Source organism: Camelus bactrianus, chromosome 7, assembly GCF_048773025.1.
Source record: "Camelus bactrianus isolate YW-2024 breed Bactrian camel chromosome 7, ASM4877302v1, whole genome shotgun sequence".
Taxonomy (NCBI): domain Eukaryota; kingdom Metazoa; phylum Chordata; class Mammalia; order Artiodactyla; family Camelidae; genus Camelus; species Camelus bactrianus.
In genome coordinates, this window is record NC_133545.1 from 70,531,749 (window position 1) to 70,555,422 (window position 23,674).

Consider the following 23,674-nt stretch of genomic DNA (forward strand, 5'->3'; position numbering starts at 1 on the left):
GTGGGAGGTTATTAGGTTGATTTATTTATTTACTTGATGTAGGTTCTGGGGACTGAACACAGGATTTTGAGCTATACCCTCCCCCCTCATCCATTTTAAATGTAACGTTTCTCCTAATTCCTCAGCAGATGTCTCCCTAGGAAGGAGATGGGATCTCAATGTAGTGCTTCCTTAGCACGTAGCTTTCCTCATTCTAATAGCATGAGGCCCCATTACCGGAGAACAAGGCGGGGAGGCATATATATCAATGTCAGTGTTTGTGGAAATGTCAACTTTATTTACTTAGCCTTTTAGCCAGGCTATTTACCCCGTCACTTTTTAGAAGAAAGATGTAAACCACTCAGCATTTCGGCCAGTGTCTTCCTGTTGATTGGCCAATAAGAACTCCTTGACCTGCATATTCTTTTCAACTTACCAATTAGTTTTGGTTTCTATCAAGTCACTTTGATATTTCTCTCTTTCAATTTACTATGAAGTCTTCTTTTTGACCAATTTTCCTGTTAATAATATTGAAGAGAACATTGTCTGGTACATTTATTTGCCTAATGTGATACTATTTTGATATTATTTTTTATAACTTGCTGAACAATGCTAGTTTGCCAAAGGTTTTTTACGAGTAGTAACGAACAGGTAAATGTTATATCTGTTAGTTATTTGAAGAATTTTCCAAGTCTGAAAACCTCCTGAGCACTTCTGCGCTCCCTCCCACACCCTCCACACACAGAAATAAAGCCACGGGAATATGTGATGTAGAGAAGCAGCATGATGTAGTTGTTAGAAAATGAACTTGGCAGCAGAGTTTCCTTTTTGCCACTTACAGTCCTCTGTAAGACTCGTCATCAGTGAGTTGTAGAGAAGAGTCGTGTTGCATTTACCCCAGTGTGTTGATTAAATGAGACAATGCCTGGAAAGTGCTAGTAAACGTTAGTGTTCTGATGAGGACGATGAAGCTGGAGATAACTGACAGTATGAAAGAATGCTTGTGGGTCATCGTTACATCAAATGGAAGAAGGAATCGTCATGTCTTACTGCTGTCCAGGAGCTGCACAGGAAAGAGTGTTCAGTATCCATGAAGTTACTCAGCTCTGTGCTTATGTTCCCTGGTGGATTTAGTTGTTTGTCTGACCTTCAGTGATACTGAGTAATTAGTCTCTTATGGTAGATAAATACTGTAATAATGGCCTAATAAGAAGAGTAAGTTGCTAATACATTTGAATATTACATTTGGATAGATTTGGATCCAGACTGAATGATTGCATTCATTTCCTGATATTACCGGTTTCTCTTAAACAGATACTCTACTGTGGAAATATCTGAGCAACGTCTAATATTTCGAAGTCCCATTTTATTATTAAAATTTATTCTTCAGGGAATTTTGCTTTTTCCACTTTTAGGTTAATTATTTGGCATAGAATACTAAGATCTTGCACTTAAAAATCCTTAAATTTGTCATGTGGGCATTATTTTGGTCTTAAAATCTTGCTTCACACACATATACTCCCGTAACAAGAAATAATTGTAGAATTGACTAGATCAGACATTTATGAAGAAGGACATTGAATGACCACTGAATTTATGAATAGATCCTAGTGTTCTGCTCTTTATGTAAAGTCACATAGAATAAAAAGTGATAGTGACTGTATCAAACTTACGTTTTAGAGATATATTGACAAAGGAAACAGGACGTACACGTGGACTCCTGTCAATGGCACAGATTACAGGTAATAAACTACATTTATATGTGTGCTATATAAGAGTATTCAGTTCAGTGTCTGAAACCTATTTTTAGTAGAGATTTGTCCAGTGGATGAATATTAAGTCTTTACATATTTTATAAGCTACTTTCAATGTAATTCAATAGAAGTGTTATTCTTGCCAACATTAAAATGTATTAAGCTTATAGAGTCTTATTTTTTAAGTGTAAAAAATGGGGAAAAGCTAAGAATATAAAATATAGAAGTGAAACTTACATGATATGCATATATTTGGTATTTTGTATATTGACGTTCGTAATAATAAGTGTTGACAAATTCCCTTTATGTTGTAGTCATCATGGCCGCAGACCTCCTCATTTAAATTGTCATTTAATTTACAGTGCTTGCAGTTAGGTTTCAAAGCAACTTAAAAATAAAACTTAGCACAGCGTAATGTAATGTGATATAAAATGCTCAACTGATGAGATGTTACCCCATGAATAGAAATTCGGAAGCATTCTGATCCCTTCAGTTGAGGAGAAAATTGGGCAGACTAATATCCTGTAATTGTTTGGAAAGTCTCCCTTCTTCAACAGCTGCTGAGCATTGTCTTCACTTGCGCTGCCTCTGAGGTCACAGCTTTCTCCGTGGTCCTGCGTCCTGCATCCGCGTAGAGCTGAGGCCAGTGTGACTGTGTCCTTCTTGTTACTCATGCTTTTTTCCTACTCCCTAGCGAACAGCCCCATCTTTGGATCTTATATCAGCAGATCACAGCACCCCCCACTCCTCCCTTTTCGCAGTCATCTCCCTCTCTTTCCTGTGAGATTTCGGCTCCTGCCTCACCGCCACCCTCTCCTACGTTCACTTAGATCACTGTCTGTAAGCCTGTTTGTGACATACCCAGACTTACATAAGGTAAAGCAAACGCTGTTTACTGAAATAAACTGTAGAGGAGATGACAACTCAAGGTAAAAAAAATTTATTAGAGTCTATAGACATTAAAGTAGTATATGAAATGGCTGTAAGAACTTCTAAGTACTCACTCTCAATGTCTGTACCTCACCTGAGCCGATGATGGTTTGCAGGTGGGCCAGGTCCCTGGACTGCACTGTCCATACCATTGACACAGGGGGTGCCTCTGGTGCCTGGACTCTGTTTTTTTCATCTCCTGTCCTCTACTGACCTTGCCGTTCCGCTATCTTAGCTACCTACTCCAAAGTCATGTTTTGCTGCTCTAAGACTGCAGCTTCATCAGAATCTGAATTTGATCGTGTGTGTGCAACTCTAAGATCACTACATTTCAGCTTTCCATCTCCTCCCTCTGATAGCCCAACTGCAACAGTCCTCTGACTCAGTGAAGACCTGAAATGCATCAATCCCTTGGACCTTTTCAGTGTCCTTGCCTCCTTCAAGTCCTTGAACTTCTCTTTATTCAGCATAAATTCCTGGGTCTTAGTATGTTCACCCTCCTGCACACACCGTCAGTTCTCTTCATCCTACTCAGGTTTGGCAAACAGTGTAGCCAATCCCAATCCCAATGAAAGTCAGTTATCACCAACCCCATGCTGTACCACATGGCCACAAATAGAAGTAAAATATTCGTTGACTGGTAACATCACGTGAAATTCAGGACCTCTAACCTGAAGTGGACGTCAGTGGTTCCTGGTGATGTCAGAAGTCCCATGACTGCAGGATGCTTATAGATCACTTTGACAGCGTGTGTTCTCTCCTCAAGCCCATGTCTCTTGCCTGTCCATTTTCTCTCAGCTGATGTCTTTGCAGAGTATCAAATATCAGTTAGTAATATCTGTCTCCTTAAGCCTTGATATAACTTGATATTATGTATTTTGAAATATAGTAATTATTTTAATAGAATTCTCTTTGGTGAAAAGTTGGATTTTTTGGTGGTCTCAGTGATTGGGTGGAAAAGTATGTTATATTCCATGTAACTGAGTTAACCATGTTTATGGGAGTTACAAAAATATTGCGGGGGCTGTGCCATCCATCTGGTGGCCACTGGCGTTGTGAGACTTTCATCCCTAGGAGACAATACAGCAGCCTTGGTCTGTGGGTTTTATAAGGAGAGAGACAGCAGCCCCTGCACAGGACAGCAACGTTGGCTCAGAATGTTGAGTAAAGATCTTATCTGCTGCTGTAGGTTGAAGAAATAATTGTTGTCTCAAGAGAGAAAACCAGTAGATTAAGTGTAACTATATTTTTCAATAAAATAACATGTAGCTATTAATAACAACTGGAGAGTTACAGGCCAGTAAAATGTATGTTTGATATGTCAAGTGTGAAACTTGTATTGTGTTCCTTATGGGTTTCCACACTATTTTTTTATGGTGCATGAGACGTAACCCAAGCTTACAGGGTGACATTGTGGCAGCCACATGATGTAACGTTACTGGTTTTAATTTGAAGTTTCTCTTAGGAGTAAATGCTGATAGGGCAATAAAAATGTCGTACTTTCCCTGGAGAGGGATTTGTAGGAGACAATCTTCAAATGCTCAGTGATTCTGCTCAACATTTTATAAGTGGCAAGTGAATCATGAAAGTCATGTTGCTTTCAGACTAATTGCACTGCTTATGTTAATTTTAATCTCTGCCTCCACTTAAAGGAAGTTACCTATAAAATGAATGTAGAGATTTTCATGAAGTCTTTGTAATGTTTTATGTCTCTGACCTTTTCCTATAAGGAAAGTCTATGACTTAGTTAATGATGGAGCCAGATTTGGGAATTGGAGGTAACAAGCATCCCCTTGGTTTGCTATCGTGACTGCAGAAATAAATTGTAGCAAATAATCCCTTGCTTTTTTCCTCTTCAGAGAGTGAATCTGTAACATATATTTGTAAGAAGGAAGACCTGGAATTTTATATTTTGTCCTGTTCTGTATTGTTCGGTAAAGGAAAAAATAGGGGGCTGCAGTTTGGACATTTATCCCAAAAGCGTGGGGAAGATGAGGCTTGAGTGATTTAAAAGAAGGTCTTCTGCCCGTGCTTGGAAGTACTCAGAAGGCTAGAGAGACACATTAGTTCCTGTGCACTGCTAAAGTTTGGGTTACAGGTTTTCAATGAATGTGAAATAACTCAGTTGGTCACAGTAATGAAACATTTTTTGAAAAGTGTTGCATTGAGAATCAGAGATACCATCATTTTTGGCATTCATTAGTTCCTTAGTTTCTTTCTATAATCAAAGGATAGTGAAGGTCCTTTGCAGCTGTAAGTGTGGCTCTGGAATAATTAATTATGTCCCCACATGCACATCAGCTGTTGTGAGAGGAACAGAATTACGCAGATGCAGTTGTTCTTGGAAACTGCATGATATTCTGACATCTTTTAACAGTTCTAACACATTATGTGTTTTATTAATTGGCAACCTGAAGATGAGTACGGTGACCTGCCTGACAGCTTCTTATTTCGTAGAACGTTGGCTGGCAGGCTTGGTTGACAGTCCTGGTGTCTGACAGTCTTCTGAATTTGGCTTGAGATTTGCACTGCACCTCTTCCCCCGTTGGTACATCTGCCACAAGACTGCAGTAGCCCCATGGGTCTTGTGAACTATCGAGCTCAAGACGGTTTTCCTGTTGTACCCCATAACATTGTCTGAAATGGTGAGGGATATCCACAATCAGTGAACGTGAAATAAATGCAGTCACAGTGTTGAGTAAGAACCAACGGAATAAGCACATGCTCTAAGGGAACCTGAATTTCCAAGAGACGCTGAGGAAGTTGCCTAGAGATGAGGTTTACAGTAGTAGGTATTTACCTGCTCAAAAGAGTATTCCTCAGATGATTGTATGCATTGTGTGACAGTAATGACAATAATACTTTTTACGTGTGTAAGTTTTAAGAGTGTACACGTGCTAGCAAGCGCTGTAACACTGTATATAATTCATTCAGGAGAGGATAGCCAAGTGGTATGATATGTTCACTTTGTGTAAACCTATCCCTAGTGTTGTGGTTTTGTCCACAAAGTATTTTAATATACTTTTCTAGAAATGTAGTACTCATGACATTTCTTCTTCAGCTAATATATGGGCGCATATAGTAGCTTATTTTCCGTATGTCTCTTCTGACTCTATACCATGTAAGGAACTGGGTGACTCTGGATGGCAAGACCGAATGAAGTGTCCTATTTGCTGAAGTAATAGGGCTTTTCCTTCCCACGAGGAAGACTTGGATTTTCCATGATCTTGATGTGTCTCTTTTTAAGTTATGTTTCATTTTTGTTTGTTTGTTTGTGTTTATGCTTCTCTTGTTTCTATTGCAGTTTGGCCTTGGTATTACCAACCTACAGTTTTTACTATATAAAAGCCAAAATAGAAGAGACAATAACTCAGGCCAGATGTAAGTACTGTGAAAGCGGCTGCAGGGTCTCTTTGTTATCTCCTAGTAGCAGAGGTGTGACTCCGCCTAGACTTTGGAATACCCACGGCTTATTATAGCTTTCAGTAGGTGCTACTACCAAATCAACAGCAATGATTCTAACCCATTCCAAACATGCAAGGAACAAGAAATATTCTACACAGATAGAATATGAGCAGGTACTCCAGTGTCACTGGCGGTCCCCACCATCCTCCCCTGCCTCGCTTTGTGCTTGTAGAATCATTGCAGCGCTGTGCCCTGTGTGTTGCTGTTGTTTTGAGGGTCTGCTAGCTGGCGCAGAATGTTTCACATAGTCTGTACTCATGGCACTATGTTAGTGAAGTTTTTTCTTTTCTCTTCTTTTCTTCTTCTTCTCCTTTTTTTTTTTTTTTTTTTTTTTCTTTTTACATTTGGCAATAGTATTGGGCTCCATATCTTCGACTTTGAATAAAGTAAATTGCACTGGTCTTTGGCTTTGGTTTGGCAATGAATTTCTAATAATCTAAATTAATGTCTTCAATAACTCAAATGGAGTAGTTTTTTTTTTTTTTCTTTTCTCAAAGCATCAGTTGGAATGTGGAGTAATTATTAACTCTAGGTGCATATTTCAAGTCATTCTTTGTCTTGGGTGACTAGATTTAGTAAAGTAAAATGACCATCATATCCTTTGTACATTACTGTATTATTCCTAACAACCTAAATTTTTTCCGATACGAGAAGGTAAAATATATATATGTATAGTGAATATATATATATGTATATACCTCTTACATGTGACCTTACATAAGCTGTAGTTTCTTGCGTGTCTCTGTCAGTTCTTTTTTGCTCTGTGCAGTCCTGGTTCTCATTGTCCCTTGTGGTAATTTATACATTTATATTCCACTTTCACTAGCTAGATAGATATGATGGTCTTTTAACAAGCAGCACCTTTGCATGAGCTAGTTCTTCACTTGGTAAATGAGGGGAGGCCTAGTGGGTCTGTGATGATCGGTAAATGCTTCTGGTTCCAGGCTAGCATCATTGGCATTGCACTTGCATTAACCACTTTCCAAAATAGACCCTTGAAATCGACCCTTGAAATAAGCACAGTGCAGAGACGGTGCTCTAGTAGTAATTGGCAGGACATACTTGCCAGTCCTCAAAAATGTATCTTTTTTCCCCAGACTACAGCTGTACATAAGTAAACCTTTGATCTGTGCACAATATTTTTATTCAAGAAAGGCATTGAATAAAATATTGTTTGTGACCCCCTTTGCTTTACCCTCTTTTTTTTGTTTCCCTGCTTTCTCTTTCTGATGGATTTTCACAGCAAAAAAGGGCAAAATGAAGGGCAAGTATTTTCTTGTTGCTCGATTTCTTTCTGTTTAGTACACTTGACATTTCCAGTGATAATTCTGTTCCTTCTGGATATTATCCTCTGTGCCTCTCCATGGTCACTCAGACGGTCGTGGCAAAAAGGGGGGAGAAGAATACGCTTATTTTCATATGCAGCCGGTTTCACTTTCAAGTTTTTTCTTAGAGTTAAATATGTGTTTTGCTCCTTCCAATTACTAATTCATACTAGTGTGAAGAATGTTATTAATTCACCAAGGGCATTCATGGGGTTTATTGACATCATTGTCTTTTTCATAATGTTGGTAAACATTTTTATAATGACCTGTCAAATGAATCCCTCTAATGTATCATGGACATGAATCGCTTTTTAAACAATATCTTGGTTCTGGTTGGGTTAGTACATGGGAAAAGTATAGACGTAGTAGCATTGTATTTGATAGAAGTGATTTCATCCATTTATGAAAGTGAAATTGATTTTATTACTGGAAAGTATTGGGGAACTGTATGGTCCCTGATATGTTTTAACGGAGGATGTAAGTCGTCTATTTTTTTTTTTCTTATTAATTAGGGATTTTTTTTTTCCAAATGCTTTGTCATCGAATCTCTGGATGCATATTCTGGATTGTTTGTCTAACCCTGTAACGTTATCTTTGTAGATTCAGAAACACTGAAGCCAGATAATTTTGAAGAATCTGGCTATACGTTCTTAGCACCAAGGTAGGTCTTGTTTTGTTTTGCTTTCTGTTTTATAGCTTATGTGGATGCACAGGTCTTTAGTATTAGGTGTGAGGTCGGGTCGAGACTGCTGTGGGTTATCGCATGCCGTCTTATAGGACAAAAGGGAACAATAACTGAAACTGACATTTAGTCATCCAGGTACTTAGCAGCTGCCATGTGCTAAGCAGTGTGCTGACCTGGGGAGATGGTAGTGAATAGGATAGATGTAGGTTGTGATTTTGTTGGAGCTAACAGTATATCCCACAAGAATGAAGAGTGTATTTGCGTTTGTGACTGTGTATTCACGTACGGACTCTGTGTATGTACGTGCCCCGGGAGGTAGATATGCGTAGATACACAGATACTTATGTGCGGATATACACACGAGAATGTGGGTACCTCAGAGAATGACTGCTTCAGTTGTAGTCTTTTAATACTCTTAACACAGGTTTTTGGGAAGACATATTTTAATAGTGACAGTGTCTCACGGGAGTTTTAAGGTTAACATTTTTTCCTGATGCCCAGTTTTCTCTCTCATACAATCCCCCTTACCTAGCTCTGATAGACACTTGCATGTCTGCCTCTGTTGTCTTGTAATGATTTGAAACTCCATTCAGTAACTCCAAGAGTTTCTTTATTCCTGTTTCTCCCCTTAGTTTTTGACTTCCAATGTCCAGCAGACACATATCATAATACAAATGAATAACATCCTATTAATCTAGGTGAAATTAAGGAGTGGAATAGATTCAGAATCTTGTAGTTTTTAAGTCTCCTATTTTTTCCTTCTTAAATGACCCTAAGAACTCAAAGAAGAGGGTCATGGAAATTGGTCTGAGTTACTCTTTCAAGTTTATTTCTGTGTAAGAATATCTGAATTGTTGGTTCGTCTTGAAAATATGGGGAATGTATATACAGAACTGTTGGAGAAATCGCTGCTTACAGAGCATGTTCCTGGCCGTGGGAGTGACTCTGCCCTCGAGCAGCTCTCCTGCGTGCATTTCCTTGGGTGTGTGACGCTGCCGAGCACAAGCTCCTTGGGCTCTCTGCCTCGTCTTACCTGGTGACACGCTGTCGTCTTTTTCCTCCTCCCTCCCTCACATGAAGCTGCTGGCCTTGGCGCTCTGGTCTTCCAATTCCCAGGCTGCAGACATACCAGGGACGCCCCCTTTTCTGTGCTCACAGTTTCAGGTGATGGCTTCCAAATCTACAGGATGGTCATAGCATTTAAGAGGAAAATAGACATCTGCAGATCCCAAATTCTGAATGTATCCCTCCACCCTCCACTAAATCCTGTATGTAAAACAGATAAACAGCAAAGTCCTCCTGTATAGCACAGGGAACTACATTCAGTACCGTGTAATGGCCTGTAATGGAAAAGAATATGAAAAGGAATATATATATGTGTGTGTATAAGTGAATCACTATGCTGTGCACCCAAAATTAGCACAGCACTGTAAGCTGACTACATGTCTCAATTAGGAAAATAACAGGATAGACAAAAAATGCAGTTTATAGACTGTATGTTACTGTATAAGATGAAACAGTATATTTTCAGACATAGGGACTACTAGATAGCTAGATAGATACAGATATAGATATAGATATATGTATATATTTCAATACGAGACATCTATGTTTGTGGAACGTAACAGGAATCTTTCCTGTATGTGCTTCAATTTCAGTGTCTCCTAAACACGTGTCCTCTTTGGAGAACTGTTCTGTCTGTGTTGCTTCAGTAATGAGAAAATTATCCTCCCCAAATGCCCAATCTTGAAGCCTGTTAGGTGTCTTCCACGTGTATGTAACTTCTGATCCATCCCCAGGTCTTGCCAAGTAGAAAGAATCTTACGAGTATCAAGTGTATCATCAAACTCTGTTGCCTGCGTTCTAGTACCAGCCACAGGTTTCTCACAGCCTAACTGCTACGGCAGCCTGATTAACCTCACTGCCTCTAGTATTGTGCCCTTACCTCCCAATTCTTGTCTCCGTTTTGCCACCGGAGAGTTTTTTAAATTTCGGTGAAATCAAGTTTCTCATCTGCTAAATCCTAACCAATGGCTCAGTGTCGTCCTCATGATAATCTGTACAGTATACCGTGGCTTTCAAATGTTCTGTCGCTAGTCCCAGGTTCCATTGTGGTCCCGTCTCCTCTAGATCAGGGGCTGACAAACTGCAGCGTCAGACTGGTTGTGTATGGCATTCAGGAAGGTGTACTGGCACGTGGCCGCGGACCTTGGCTGGTGTCCGCGGCTGCCTTCCCTCCAGAGGCAGAGTGGAGTGGTTGCAGCTCAGACCTCTTGGCCCACAGAGCCTGAGTCGTGTATTCGCTGGGCCTGTAAGCAACAGTCTGCCAACGTCTGCTCCTAATTCCAGCCATAGAACACTTGTCTGACTTCCTAAATGCATTGGGTTTTTTGTCCTTACCCTTTCCGTCAGCTAATTTTCCTTTCTATTTTGGAGTGAATGCACACACTGCCAGTTACTCCCAAGCTCCAACCTCAAAGCTCCTTCATCTGGGAATTTCTTTGCCATCATCGCTGGATTAGACACCCTTGCTTGCTGCGCCATGCAATGCTGTATTTCCCGCACTAGAGCGCCGCCACATTTCATGTTACTGACTTTCTCCAGAAGAGACATGATGGCATCAGTTTGACTTCCCATTTCATACTCAAGTCAAATCCATTGCCTGATGCACAGTAGGGGTTTTATAAATATTTGGCGAGTGGAGAATCTAGAGAGATTTGAAGAATGTCTTAGAAATCACAGTAGTAATAAGACCTGTAGTCCTACTAGCAGTGTTTCCAATACAAATAACTGAGCAACGTAACTGCTAAAACTAGTTGTAACCAGAAAGGAAAATATCCACATAGCACAGATGTGAGAAGAGATGGAAATGTCAGGGGTGCTTTCTTGCTGAGACTCTCCCTGCATCTGAGATGTCTTTTTCTCTGGGCAACTTCTTCACTCATGTCTCTCAGTTATTAAATAACAGACCAAGCAGACTGGATACCTCAACCTCACCATTAAGCAGAGTAAAAGTCCAGGTACTCCCAGAGAGGATAAAGGTATTTCTCAGTTCTGGTTTCCAACTCACAGGCAATGGATTTAGTTTACTTCAGCAAGGATTAGCCTGTGGACCCTGTCTGTGGCCTAAGTCACAGTATCAGTATGATGGGCTGGAGGACTGGAGTTCACCTGTGTGTTTAGGGAAGGAGAAGATACCAGAAAAGGGAAGAAGTGTTGTAGCTTGTAGGACAGACCAGTGAGTACCCAGTCCAGGTAACATGTGTTAAGTCTTTTACATGCATGAGTATAATCTTCCCTCAGAAGAACTCTAATAAGCTAGTGTTAACATCCCGTCTCAAAGATAAGGAAACAGTTTAGAGGTGCTCAGTAATACGGGATTTGAATCCGTTTCCTCACTACTGTAAGACAGAGGTGTCTGCACTGACTACGTACAGGCATGCTCGGGGAACCTCAAAAGACTATCCAGTACCTTAGAGTAAAATATCTGTGTAGGAAACATTTTGTAGGAAAGTAATCATTGAACGTGTTTTTAAAGAGTTGTGGAAGATAAACAGAAAGTTGGAGTAAAGAAAAGAAAAATTGGCTAGAGGAGACATTCAGGTGTGACATCAGCCATGGGTTTTTTTTTATCCCTGTTATTAATGGGAAACAGTAACGGAAAGTGTAGAGGAAGAGTATAGAGCAAGGGTTTGTTTCCCAATCTTCCTTGTCCTGGCTGTTACTCAGATCCCCTCGTTTCTTTCTTAGTGTCCTCACTTGCCAAATGGTAACAGTAATACCTCTTTCATAGAGGTTTTGTAAGCTTTAAAATATATAGCAAAGCTCTTGATAAGAAGGTAGCTCTAAATAAATAGTAGTTACTAATTTGTAGTAAAAGGCCGGAGAAGGGAGTGTTTGTGCAAAGTGTCTTTCAGAGAATCCGCAAGGAGAAAGCTGTTTTCCTAACAGTGGTAACTGGCGTTCGTCTCCTTCATCATGTTGCCGTTTGCAGTGACAGTAGAAAAGCAGTGGGGAGCTGGGACCTTATCAGGCATCAAGGCAGCGGCGCAGAAGTGCACTGGTCGCCATTGTAATCCTCATTGCCAGCCGCCAGCATCGGGGAAAAAGGCAGTTTCACTGTAAAATATCCTTGATTAAAAGCAAAGAAGTAATAGTTTTATTGACATTTGACTCATAGGAGAAAAAGGAAGTTTTCCTGCATACGAGAGTAACTTGACCGTTCCTCAAAAAAAGCTCCCATGTGATTGTTTGAATAGAGAGCTGAAAGAGGAGCCCCCCCCCGCCTTTTTTTTCCCCAGGAAATGTCATTGGACTGGGAAAAATGAATGAGAGATAACTGATTATTGAAACTTGTGTATTTGGCCACCAGTTTCTCAAAAATCAATTAAGTGAGCTTTTTACTTTGAAGAAAACAACTGAAAGTATTTGTTCCCAATGACAAAATCTGTTTTAGGAAAGTTATATTTATAACTGTGTGGTACTGTATATGTATTATTCTATTTATTACTGTAAGCAAGGCAGCCTCTCAGTAGTAGACTTGTCTGGGGGAATCAGTAATGTTTTTAAGGAAGGTGAATTTTCAGTATTGAACAGTGAAATGTGTCACCACTTGGAAGGTCTGTGTAACACATATTTTCCAAATGACCAGTGTGTGGTAATGCAAAGTCACAGACAGGTGAGATCCGCATTCAAAGTATATGTAAGATGGTGCACTGGGTTTTAACATAACAGTACAAAAAGTTCGGATTGTGTAAGATTTCATATCAGAACTATCAGGAAATTTCAGGTAAGTAGTCTGTGGTGTGTTAGTCCGGAAAGAAAAGGAATAGATACAATTGCTTGAAAAGACTATTAAGATTCTTCCCTTTTCCAACTGCGTATCTGTATGACTAATGTGTTTCATGTGCCAAAACAGAGTCTTGCAGTGGTTTGAATGTAGAGGCACACTTGTCTTGTGTTAAGTCAAGAGTGACAGCAATTAGTGAGTAGAGAAATCAATGCTGCTGTTTATAAAGTGGGTTGTTTTTTTAATACAGTAACTTCTCATAGAAATGTTAACAGTATCGGTTTATTGTCAGTATTTAATAAATTATTTCAGCGTTTCAGTCTTAATTTGTACATGAACAGTGTGAAACTCCAGCATACAATGATAGTATTGGGAGTAACAGAAGCAGTTATTGAGTACCTGCTGTGCAAAGGTCCAATGCTTGAGACACACAGATGTGCATATAGATACAGACATAGACATATATTCTATAATCCTTAACACTTGGTGTCAAAGTATAGCTCTATAGCTGTGTTACAGAGGTGAGGAAACGGACATCACCAGAAAGTCAGCAGCATGCAGTTGTCCAGCTATTAAAAAAGAAAAGAAGTATTTTCATTTCCTGTGATGATTGTGTACAATTTTTAAAGTTTAGATTTTCATGTCTAATATCACAATTTTTTTTTGTAGGGATTACTGCAATGACCTTAAAATATCAGAGAATAACACCGAATTTCTTTTAAATTTTAATGAGTTTATAGATAGGAAAACTCCAAACAACCCATCATGTAAGTACGCAATCATTTGCAACAATCGCTTCGCTGTGGTTGTTTCCAAAGCAGTCAAAGCTGGGTTCAGCCTAGCTTGTGGGTGTGCCGGGTTATGTACTGTTCTGAATGTTTAGTGGCGAAATGTAAGCAAGTGGCCCTTCTTTTTTTCTGCATTAAAGAAGTTTGATTGTATTCTAAAGTAAAAGCAAATATTCTGAGTCAGGTATTAAATGCTTGCTGATGTTTAGATGTAAGTAGGACATGGTTCCCTCTGCTGCTCGCAAATTTAGGAAATTTAATTTGGAATGATCTTTTGAAAGATTTTCATGGCATTATTCTTTCTGCATAGAGGAAAACACATTTTTATCAGTTTACTTATATCACCCAATGTATTTAAAGAGTTGTAATATGGATAGTATGAAAAGAAAATAGAAATGATACATCACTGAAGGGTTTTCTTTCTTTCAGATTCTATGTTGATCTCACTTAAATCTTAAAAATACGTAGGTATGATAGCGCGTTGTATGAAGTGCATCAAGTTGGAATAGATAAATTGTAGTAATTGGTTTGTAACCATTGTATGTGTCTTTCAGAGAAATGCGTATCGTTCATCCTATGAAACTTCATAGAGATGTATGGATTCTTGGTTTTTGAAACAGTTTAAAATCTTAAGTTAGGGTAATTTAAGGAAGAGAAAGGTATTAAAAAAGACTATCAGGGAAAATGCGGTGTACATAGGAAATAAGAGGAAAACCGATTGCCTGGGAGAAATTACCTGAGTAAATGTAACTTGGAGGAAAAAAGTACACTTATAAGTGACTTTTTTGTCCTCTTTCTCTTGTTCTTCCTTTCTCCCCTTCCCCCACCGTCCTCCTTCTCCCTGTGTTGTCTGGTCTGTGTAAAAATACAGTGGTTCCTCAGTTGTAAAAAATGCAAATCCCGTCTTAAAGCTGGCTGTGAAACGTGTTTCTCTCATAAGAAGAAATAACTACTTGGTCCCTCTAACAGGAATAAGGTAGTGGCTTTAAAGAGCCACTGCAAGCCTGTCAAGGGCCCCTGAAGTCTGCCCTGATCACGCGTGAACACGCGTGATGTCAGGACTTCCTGCGCACTGTCAGCTCGGTCTGAGCGGAGCATTCAGTGTGATCATTTATTTGCCAGGAGTGAGGAAGGGGCATTTGCAAGACAGAGCTGAGATAATAAGATGACTGACTGTTCCTTTAATTGGATGTGTCTTGTGTCAGAGAAGTATAAATACGTTGTAAAGAAAACACTGTCAGCATTATGGCACTAATTAGCAGTGCTGTTATGTACGTTCCTCAGTCTCTTCCTTCGTTTCAATTATCTTTTTTCTCCCTCTCCTAGAAATCTGTGGAGACCGGATGAAGTGATTATATAACTGTAAAGGGTTGAGAACTTACTGGATTTTTTAATTATGAGAAAGAGCTAATAGCTATAAAAGAATGTATATTGTCCTCTGTTAGGGTTATATACTGTAGATTTCTCTCAGTGACACCTGACTTCATGTTATCAATCATCTGTAAAACTAACTCTAAAAGTAGGTATCAGTGATTGAAAGCTAACAAATGAGAAATTTTTTTGTTTGCTTCAGAAAAGTACTTAATCTGTAAGTAAAGTTATAGGGCACACCTGATGTGTGAAGTAACTTACTGCGCTTCCTACATGTGTGTGCTGTGGAGTTGCTGCCTTCTGCATGTTCACCTTGATTTTTGCAGCCATGTGAAAACAAGCAAGAGTGTGTATGTGTAATATGGGAATGTAGTTAGTGTGTGTAATCAGCTGCAGGGCACAGATTCCGAGATAAATGTTAGGTTTGGAGCACAATCAAAGTACCAGTAAAAGTATGGAATGATGTGAAGTGTGGCTTTATATTACAGAGTAGAATAATGGTCTCTTTTATTTTGTTTTACCTAAAAGGACTTAGGAATTAAAATGTACGAGGTACTATATAAATGGGCTATTGGTAAAGTGATTGTCTCTCGCGCTGTGTAATGTAAAAGGTAGTTCCTAGAATGGATGGAAAGGAAGTGTAAAAAGTGGATTAAAACGACCCTCTGATGTTGGGTTAAAGGTTAAATGAAAGGAAGTGAAATGTTTTCCAGCCGGTCCCACTGCCATCTCTTGTAGTAATACAACATGTAGACCATGTATTTGTTACCTGAATGGAAAGGAAGCGTAACATACATGTGAAGCCTCAGAGGGTACTTGTGGGTTATTTCAGAGCAGAGGAGCTGGGCAAAAGGGAGGAGAGCCACGTTTTTTATTTAAGAACGTACCTTAATTGGCCCTTGGTCTTCGGCATCTTTTCCGTCCATTACCTTTGATATTGGGCCAGGAGGACGGCTTTCTGTTATTCCAGAAACAGCAGCCTGAAGCCTGTGCTCTCTCGTCCGTTGCAGTGGATCCCAGAAGCCAATGTTGGAGTGGCGCTGGTCTGTGATAAGTTATCCTGTGCCTTGCCTTGCCCAGAAAGCAGAAGTCAACTCTGTCATATTATATAGTTTTATGTGTATATATAAAATTACTTATGAAATGATGATGATGTGGCATGTTTATCTTTTTGATGATGTGTGCAGAGTAAGTTGCCTCATGTAGAATCGGGTTTTCCAGTGGGAAGTGTGTCTATATCCTGAAAATGTGAGGAAGAGGAACAGTATGGAAGACGAAGATGAATAGGGTGTATTTCACAGAAGCAGTATTCACTGTGAAGCGCTTCTGAAGTGAGAACGTACGCGGTGTGATTGTCCTCGGTAAAGTGTGGGTGTAATGGAGGTTGTCATTTTCTTGTGGCAGGCAACACGGATTTGATTAACAGAGTCTTGCTGGATGCTGGCTTTACAAATGAACTTGTGCAAAATTATTGGAGTAAGCAGAAAAACATGTAAGTATTTGTTCTTATTAAGAGAAAAGAAATATTACGTCTTTCAGCTTAGCTTTATTCTGGGAAATGTTTGGAAAGTAGGTCTGTTAAATTTTAAGTTGATCATCTGTAATAACAGTTCCTCAAAAGAAGGCATCTTCCAGTTGTTGACTGATTGAATCTTCAGTGGTGGGTGTGTCCGGATTCACATGTGCCGTGACTGAGCCTAACACATACGTCTGGACTGCGTTGTGAATGAGCAAAGGGGTGCTTGTGGTAAAGTAGGGTTTCTAGGGAAAGGTCACCTAGGTCGCCTAGCCTGCTAGGAGCCCTGCCTTCCATACAGGCGAGAGACTGAGAAATCTGACTGTGGTTCTCATTTGCAGTCTCTTCTCCACCCGATTTCCAGTCCGTCAGCAAGTGGTGAAAGTTTTTTGGCCCCAATTGTTTTCATCTCCGTCCTCAAGGTCCTGAGTTTTCATTTGTCAGGACTCACAGCAGCTGGTTTTTGTGCCTTTAGTGCAAGTCACCCCTCTGCACACAGCCGCCAGTCTGTTCTCCATGTAACTCATACGTGGCCGGAGTCTCAGGTTGCAAGTGACGTTCTCAGTTCAGGACCAAGGGGGTGCAGGCTCCGCAGCGTGGATTTCTGGAGCATCCGTGGGCTGACCATTCTGAAGAAGCTGATACACGGGACTTGCCTGCCTGTTGTGGATCACCCCGTGCCTTATGCTCTGTTACACCACGCGCTCTCTCTCCACTAGCTCTCCGCACACGGACTCTGTGCTTGCACGGGAGGGCTTCCTTCTGGGTCTGTCATCTCTTTTACCTCCTATTCGAGCCTCAAAATGCAACCGTACTGCTGTTTTCTCTGAAATATCTTCCTTAAGCATCCTCCCTGTAACTATTTCTGAAATATTTTACCTATTAAGACATAGTTTGCATCTATGGACATATGTCCTTTGACTTCCTTTATGCTAGGAACTCACTCTGTTTCTGTTTGTACAGCCAACAGCTTAAAGTGATATGTTACAGAGAGTGAAGTGAATGAAAATTTCCTCCTTCTGTCTTCTGTTCCAGCAAGGGTGTGAAGGCGCGGTTTGTTGTGACTGATGGTGGGATTACCAGAGTGTATCCTAAAGAGTAAGTTCTAGTAATGTCTGTGTAAAGTAGCATATTACAACAGACTACTGCAAGGATGTGTACGTTACTGTGCCAGGAAGCTGTGCCTCAGAGAAAGTGAGCATTGTCAGTAGATAAAATTGGAGTGGGTTGAAGGTGCTTACATTCTTAAAATACTGCGTTTCTTTCAAAAATGGGATTATGTGACTCTTCAGTGTTTTTTCTGTTGGTGTGTTTGCTTGTCATACATATTACACAATGTAAGAGATTTTAAGAGGTTTTTGTCTTTGCCAGCATAATCTCGCCTGGTTAAAGAAACATAGCGGTTACTGTCTTTTGGCGATATCTGCGTGGCCCAGCGTTGTGGTCACTGGTTTTTCAATGGTGGTTACTTTCAGAAGAGCCCATGTAGTGGGCCGTGTAGGCTTACCAATATTACCTGACTTGTCAACTGACTTGTTCATAATGACCTGGCTAGTAAACGGCAGGGTAAAGCCAGGAGTCGTGTTTTCCGATCCTTAGTTTCATTGTATGGCGATCTGCTGCTTAGTCACGCGTGTCATGTACACCATCCGTTATTACTGAGCTTTTTAGACGTACCTGAGATGCAGACGTATCTGTAAAGTTCAGTGATGTGCACGAAGGGAAAAGTATGGTATCACGTAGAGTAAAACATGAAAATGATGAGCCGTTTCCTCCCTAGGGCTGGAGAAAATTGGCAGGAGAACCCGGAAACATATGAGGACAGCTTCTATAAGAGGAGTTTAGATAATGATAACTATGTGTTCACTGCTCCCTACTTTAACAGTAAGTACCACTGTAGAATTCAGCCATCTCAATGACTTTTTTTTGAATGAATTATTGCTACTACCTGCCTTCCACCAAAGCAATGTGTGGTATGTGATTGCTCAGGATACTCAGTATTATGCATATTCCATACGCGTGACATCGGAAAGGCAGAAGCGTCCGTTCAGTGGAGGAGGTAAGATGCATGCGCAGGAAGTGGCCATCCAGTCAGGTGGAGGCAGGCTGTCTGCGGGCTCGTGTAATGCAGAGAAACACCTGGAGAGAAGGCCGCACTCCACAAGCCGCATATATGTCAAAGGCTGTGTCATGAGTTTTTTGAAAAGTAGTCAGTTTACCCTCCTTCAGTCAGTGTTAGGGACATACTGTTTATGGAAAATCATAATGGTCTAAATGTTTAAGTAGTCTATTGAGTTCTTTCCCGAAAACTTTCTGAGTTAATTCTTCAGCCTCTCTGGGGGTTGGTCTTACTTATCATAATTTTCATAAATGGGGAACCTGAAGGTCAGAATTTCAGTTTTGTCCAGGGACATATATCTGGTGAGACGGAAAGGCAGTGTTGTAAAAGGAAGCTCACTCTTTCCACTTCACGTCAGTAGCCTCCCCAGTATTGTAGCACCTGTCGTGAAGCAGGGATCTGGCGTGCACCCTTTTTATTGGGCAAGTACATGCCGCTAAGGTGAGTCATTTTCATGCCAAAGTCAATTAATGAGAACCAATTCATGGACACTCCAATCAGCCTGGCATATAAAGGAGTAAAAGGGAACAGGAGAGCACACAGTTCTTGATTACAGAGCTATGCTGGAATATCGAAGAAGAACTCTGTGCACCTGTAGGTAGGGAAAGAAATGTAATGGTGTTGTGGTGATCTATATAGGTCTGTTGTCTGTGTTCTCTAGGAAGCGGACCTGGCGCTTATGAATCAGGAATCATGGTAAGCAAAGCTGTAGAAATATACATCCAAGGCAAACTTCTCAAACCTGCAGGTAAGCATATGTATTGTGCATAGTCACATCCCAAATGACATGTGACCGAATGTTTATATTATACGCTGACAGTGCTTATCAGGAAGGCCATCAGAAAGCTTCAGCCAAAGAGAAGTCAAAGACATTCTAAATTGGAAAATACAAAGAAACACAGTTTGTTACCTATGAGATGGGGGATAAAGTAAACAGTAGTAGTAATGTAGAATCGAGCGATTTGCAAAGTGTGTCTGTGTATGCACTGTTGACACACTGGTATGGAGTGAGCTTAGTATTGTATGTCAAAAATCTAAGTGCTGGATTGATGTGGGAAGGCCACTCTAGTAGTCTGCCCTATAAAATATTTCAAATACACAGATGTATGTATGGCCAAAGATGTCAATGTGCCTAAAAAAAAGTAAAAGTGGAAAGGGAAGTGTCCATCATTGGTGGGAAGGAGGTATTACGACATACCTATACTGTGTATCAGTAGAAAAGAATTCAGTAGGGATCTTTTTTGGTTTTTAAATGTTACAATGAAGTGTGTCGAAAATGAGTTGTTTGGCAAAGGAAAGGCAATGCAGGACACAGAGAAACTCATGTAACTGAGGATCCATGGGAATTAGAGGTGGGCTGGAGTGAGCAGACAGAGCAGAGGTGGAAAAAGGATTGTGTGATGCAGTACTGTGGGAACGGTAAAAGAGAGCAGAGTAGGGAGGGCAGACTGGGAACGTGGGTAAAATGACCTCTCTGCTCGTGGGGGTGGTTCTGCCTCGAGGCAGTTTCACTGTGTACGTTCAGTGTACCGGTTAGTGTCTGCCACCCTCCTTCCCTTGACCCAGTTGCACGTTTTCTCAGTTAGTGTGGTTGTGTCAGTGGCTCATTTAGGTGCCTGCCCTCCCACCCCGTCACCTGCCTCTGTATGTACTCAGTCATTTGCACATCACCCACATTTTTCTAGCACTGGTCAGGGTAGCGAAGCCTCTTAAGGGGCGCGGCTTGAATGACCGTATACTTCTAAGTCTATTCCGGACACCGTTGGTGGCGAATGCAAGTTCGTTTCGAGTCCCTGAGGCATCTTGAGGCCATACAAGGTGGAATGTTGGAGTTTGGAGCAGAGAAAGGTTTCTGGCAGGGACCAGCAAGGTATCAGCCCCTAGGCGCCAAAAGGTCCAGGGGCTAATTGACATTGATCGTCAGGTAGTTAATGTGTTCCTTTTGGTGGTGGTTTTTCGCAGCAGAAAAATTCAGCAAATACATGAGATACTGTTATTTGGGGACCTCAGAGAGAGCAATAGCAGAGGATATGGGGGACGGGTGCGACCCTGGAAGGTTCCAAAGCGTCCTGCTCGGTTACTGTGTCATTCTTTGTATCAGCTTATTGTGTTAGGTCATTGGCTAGGCTGTAGCCAAGGAAGAAAGTGCATATAAAGGAAGTGTGTTTAATAGTGTGAGAGCTGTCGGCAGTACTTCTTATGGAAGCCCCAAGGAAGATATCTCTGTAATGAACAGTATATTCAACCCAAATGCAGCGCTGTTAAATGAAGTCCCTAAATTATATAGCAAAAATTATGTCGTACTAAGTGAAACTGTGGCCTGTAACGTGAGTTGGAATCAACTTTTCAAGGCATATCTGAGAGCGAATAGTCTTGTTGTCTGTGTAGTCTCAGGAAAGTTGCATCTGCCAGCTCAGGAGTTTTCAAATGTGAGAGGAAACATAAGCGAAAAATGTTGCTACATTGTAAAAATGTATGTGTCTGGTTTTCTGTGCATTTTTTTTCAGTTGTTGGAATTAAAATTGACATAAATTCCTGGATAGAGAATTTCACCAAAACATCCATCAGGGATCCGGTAAGATAATTTCGGGTTTTTTTAGGCTTATGTTACAGTTACTAATCTCAACATGGCAATGTTACACAGTGGCAAAATAAATGGCTGGTGCTGCTGTATTGAAGCAGAGCTATGAATTTCAGGTTTTCGGAGGCTTTTTGTTTAAAGTAGTCAAGTAATAAATCATAAAAGAGAAATATGTCATTGCAATTATTTTAGAATGTTAGAATAAAATGCTGCTGGTGGACATTTTTTAATTTGTCATGATAAAGGTATTATTACCTTTTTTATTATGGACTGTAATGTGGTAATGATGTAAGCGAAATTGTTGCAATCCATTCTAAAGAAAAAGTGGGGTAATAACCGTATTTTTGTCTTTCAGTGTGCTGGTCCCGTTTGTGACTGTAAAAGAAACAGTGATGTAAGAGAACTCTGAAAAATGGAATTTGTAACTGCAAATGTGCCTTGTGTTACTCTTGGGAAGACTTTAATTGTATCAGTGACGCAGAAATTGTTAATTGAGTGCTGAGAAATATAGCTAAGAGGTGGAGGGATTAGCTTCTAATTAGTAATTGTAATAAGAGGAGTATTTAAAAGTAGGGATGCAGTATGAGAGGGTTTAAAAAAGCCATATCAGCACGGACTGTATTCTCTTCAGTCTCCATGGTGTTAGAGTGTTTTGTACGTCTTTACCTGTCACTCGGTACCTGAGTCGAGGTTATGGCAGAAGCATGCTTCGCGGTTATCGACGCAGTCGTCCCTCATCTTTGTGCCGTATTTGAATTGGCTCCTACTGTGTCTGTAGCGGTGAGGGAGTCTTCCAACTGAAACTTGGAATTATAGTTTGACTTGCCTGGGTTGGATTTTGCATTGTGTTCTGTGCGTACCATTTCTGTTCCAGAAGTTGAGAGAGCAAACGTGAACCTTGTGCAAAGGTGAAGGTGCTCTAGGAATGGGCGTAGATCAGTTATGCCAAGAATGAATGAGAGTGATGTATTTCAGTGGTTTCCTCCCCTCCTTCTGTGTGTGTCTCTATATGTCCCCAGGAAGCAGGAATTTCATATCTTTGTATCACTTCTAGTCATGTGAAATCGTGTAGTATTTTAGTAGCATGTGTGTTACAAAGACCATGCTGTAGTTGGTTTTAGAGCCAAGGTTTTTAAGAAGCTCACTGCCTATGTGGAAAGTAGAATGCACTCAGGCCTCGCCTCTGAGAACAATGGTTTTAATAGTGATTCTGTGCAATGAGAAGGAGTAACCTGATTCCTGTATGTGTAACCGTGAGTGAAGTCGGGCAGGGATGTATCTTATAGTTCAGGATGAAATACTGCGTTTCCTCAGTGGCATGTTTTGTCACGCTTTCTGCTGTTACGTCTCAAAGTATTCAACGTAATGGTTGTAATAGACAAGAGTTGTGAGTCACCTTGTGCTGCTGCTGTGTTTTGAAAGTCTGTGATGGACAGTGGCCAAAATGGACTTGTTTTTTAATGTTTTGGTCATAATCCTAAGTCTATGTTTAAAGTAAAGTAAAGTAGAATAATAGTATATCATTAAATAGTTTTGGTCTATCCAATGTGCTGGATCAGTGAGATGAGCTTAGAGTAGCAGACAGATTGTTTCAGATTAGGTTTTATGACTGGTGCAGACTGAGGTGAGCGTTGTAACTGGCTGGATGGGGGTGGAGTTTCAAGTGCTGAGGTTTCACAGGAATCTGAGTGACCGAAATGTGTTTCCTCAGAATCTGCTGAGGATACGTAGGCTTCGGAGAAGATGGAATGAATAAAGCTGTCTGTCTCCTGTTTGTAATGCTGTAGTCATCTACGTAGGTGGAGTAGCGATGCTGTACAGTTCTAAGAGCGTTCCTGAAAATGTGTTCATTGTTGGTTTTGTTTCAACAGGTCATGGACTGTGTAATTCTGGATGATGGTGGGTTTCTTTTGATGGCCAATCATGACGATTATACCAACCAGGTATGAACCTAAAGAGGGAAGAAGTAGGGTTTCCAAAGTGTGTTTCTCTGATCAAAAGTACAACAGTCCTTACTGCCACTATGAACACTGATCCTGTAATTGCTTCATGTAATGTTAGCCATAAGGAGAAGCATTCAGAGTGTATTTTCCCTTGTGTTTGTTATTAGAATGTATTTCCTGGTACTAACAAACAGTTACCTGTAATACAGTTGGCTGAGGAGTGCAAAAGGGGAAGAGGATTGTCGCTTGGATCTTCCAGAAATGTAGACATTGTTCAGACGGTAATCAGTTGACAGTGTGTATGTGAATACGTGGGTGGTTTGAAGCAAAGTGGCAGCCTCCAAATTGTCAAAGTGGCCGCACAGAGGATAGGTAGGTCATACGGGATGGTCCACGGAGTGGAAGTACTTACCGGGAAACTTGATTCTG

At 40.6% G+C, this 23,674-nt stretch overlaps 1 protein-coding gene and 1 long non-coding RNA gene across 12 annotated transcripts in view; one reads left to right on the forward strand and one right to left on the reverse strand.

Annotated features, from left to right (window-relative positions):
• The window catches only part of CACNA2D1 (calcium voltage-gated channel auxiliary subunit alpha2delta 1), a 425,155-nt gene that overhangs the window by 378,242 nt on the left and 23,239 nt on the right, over positions 1-23,674 (forward strand). For 7 of the 11 annotated variants that reach the window (XR_012508251.1, XM_045510452.2, XM_045510446.2 and 4 more), the window contains 12 exons: positions 1,660-1,721; positions 5,968-6,044; positions 7,372-7,392; positions 8,054-8,114; positions 13,597-13,694; positions 16,491-16,578; positions 17,638-17,700; positions 18,383-18,486; positions 19,383-19,469; positions 21,229-21,296; positions 21,658-21,696; positions 23,174-23,245. Coding sequence is in view for 10 of the 11 variants with exons in the window: in XM_045510452.2 (XP_045366408.2) it covers positions 1,660-1,721; positions 5,968-6,044; positions 7,372-7,392; positions 8,054-8,114; positions 13,597-13,694; positions 16,491-16,578; positions 17,638-17,700; positions 18,383-18,486; positions 19,383-19,469; positions 21,229-21,296; positions 21,658-21,696; positions 23,174-23,245 (840 nt within the window). In the remaining variant the exon portion in view is untranslated. Of the gene's footprint in view, positions 1-1,659; positions 1,722-5,967; positions 6,045-7,371; positions 7,393-8,053; positions 8,115-13,596; positions 13,700-16,490; positions 16,579-17,637; positions 17,701-18,382; positions 18,487-19,382; positions 19,470-21,228; positions 21,297-21,657; positions 21,697-23,173; positions 23,246-23,674 lie in introns of those variants that run through there. The other 4 variants (XM_045510448.2, XM_045510450.2, XM_045510451.2 and 1 more) reach the window with 2 other exon arrangements.
• On the reverse strand, positions 13,190-16,112 carry LOC141578180 (uncharacterized). The gene is made up of 2 exons (XR_012508252.1): positions 15,974-16,112; positions 13,190-13,496 (listed from the first exon to the last, which is right to left on the reverse strand). It is a non-coding gene; the product is annotated as an uncharacterized LOC141578180 (long non-coding RNA).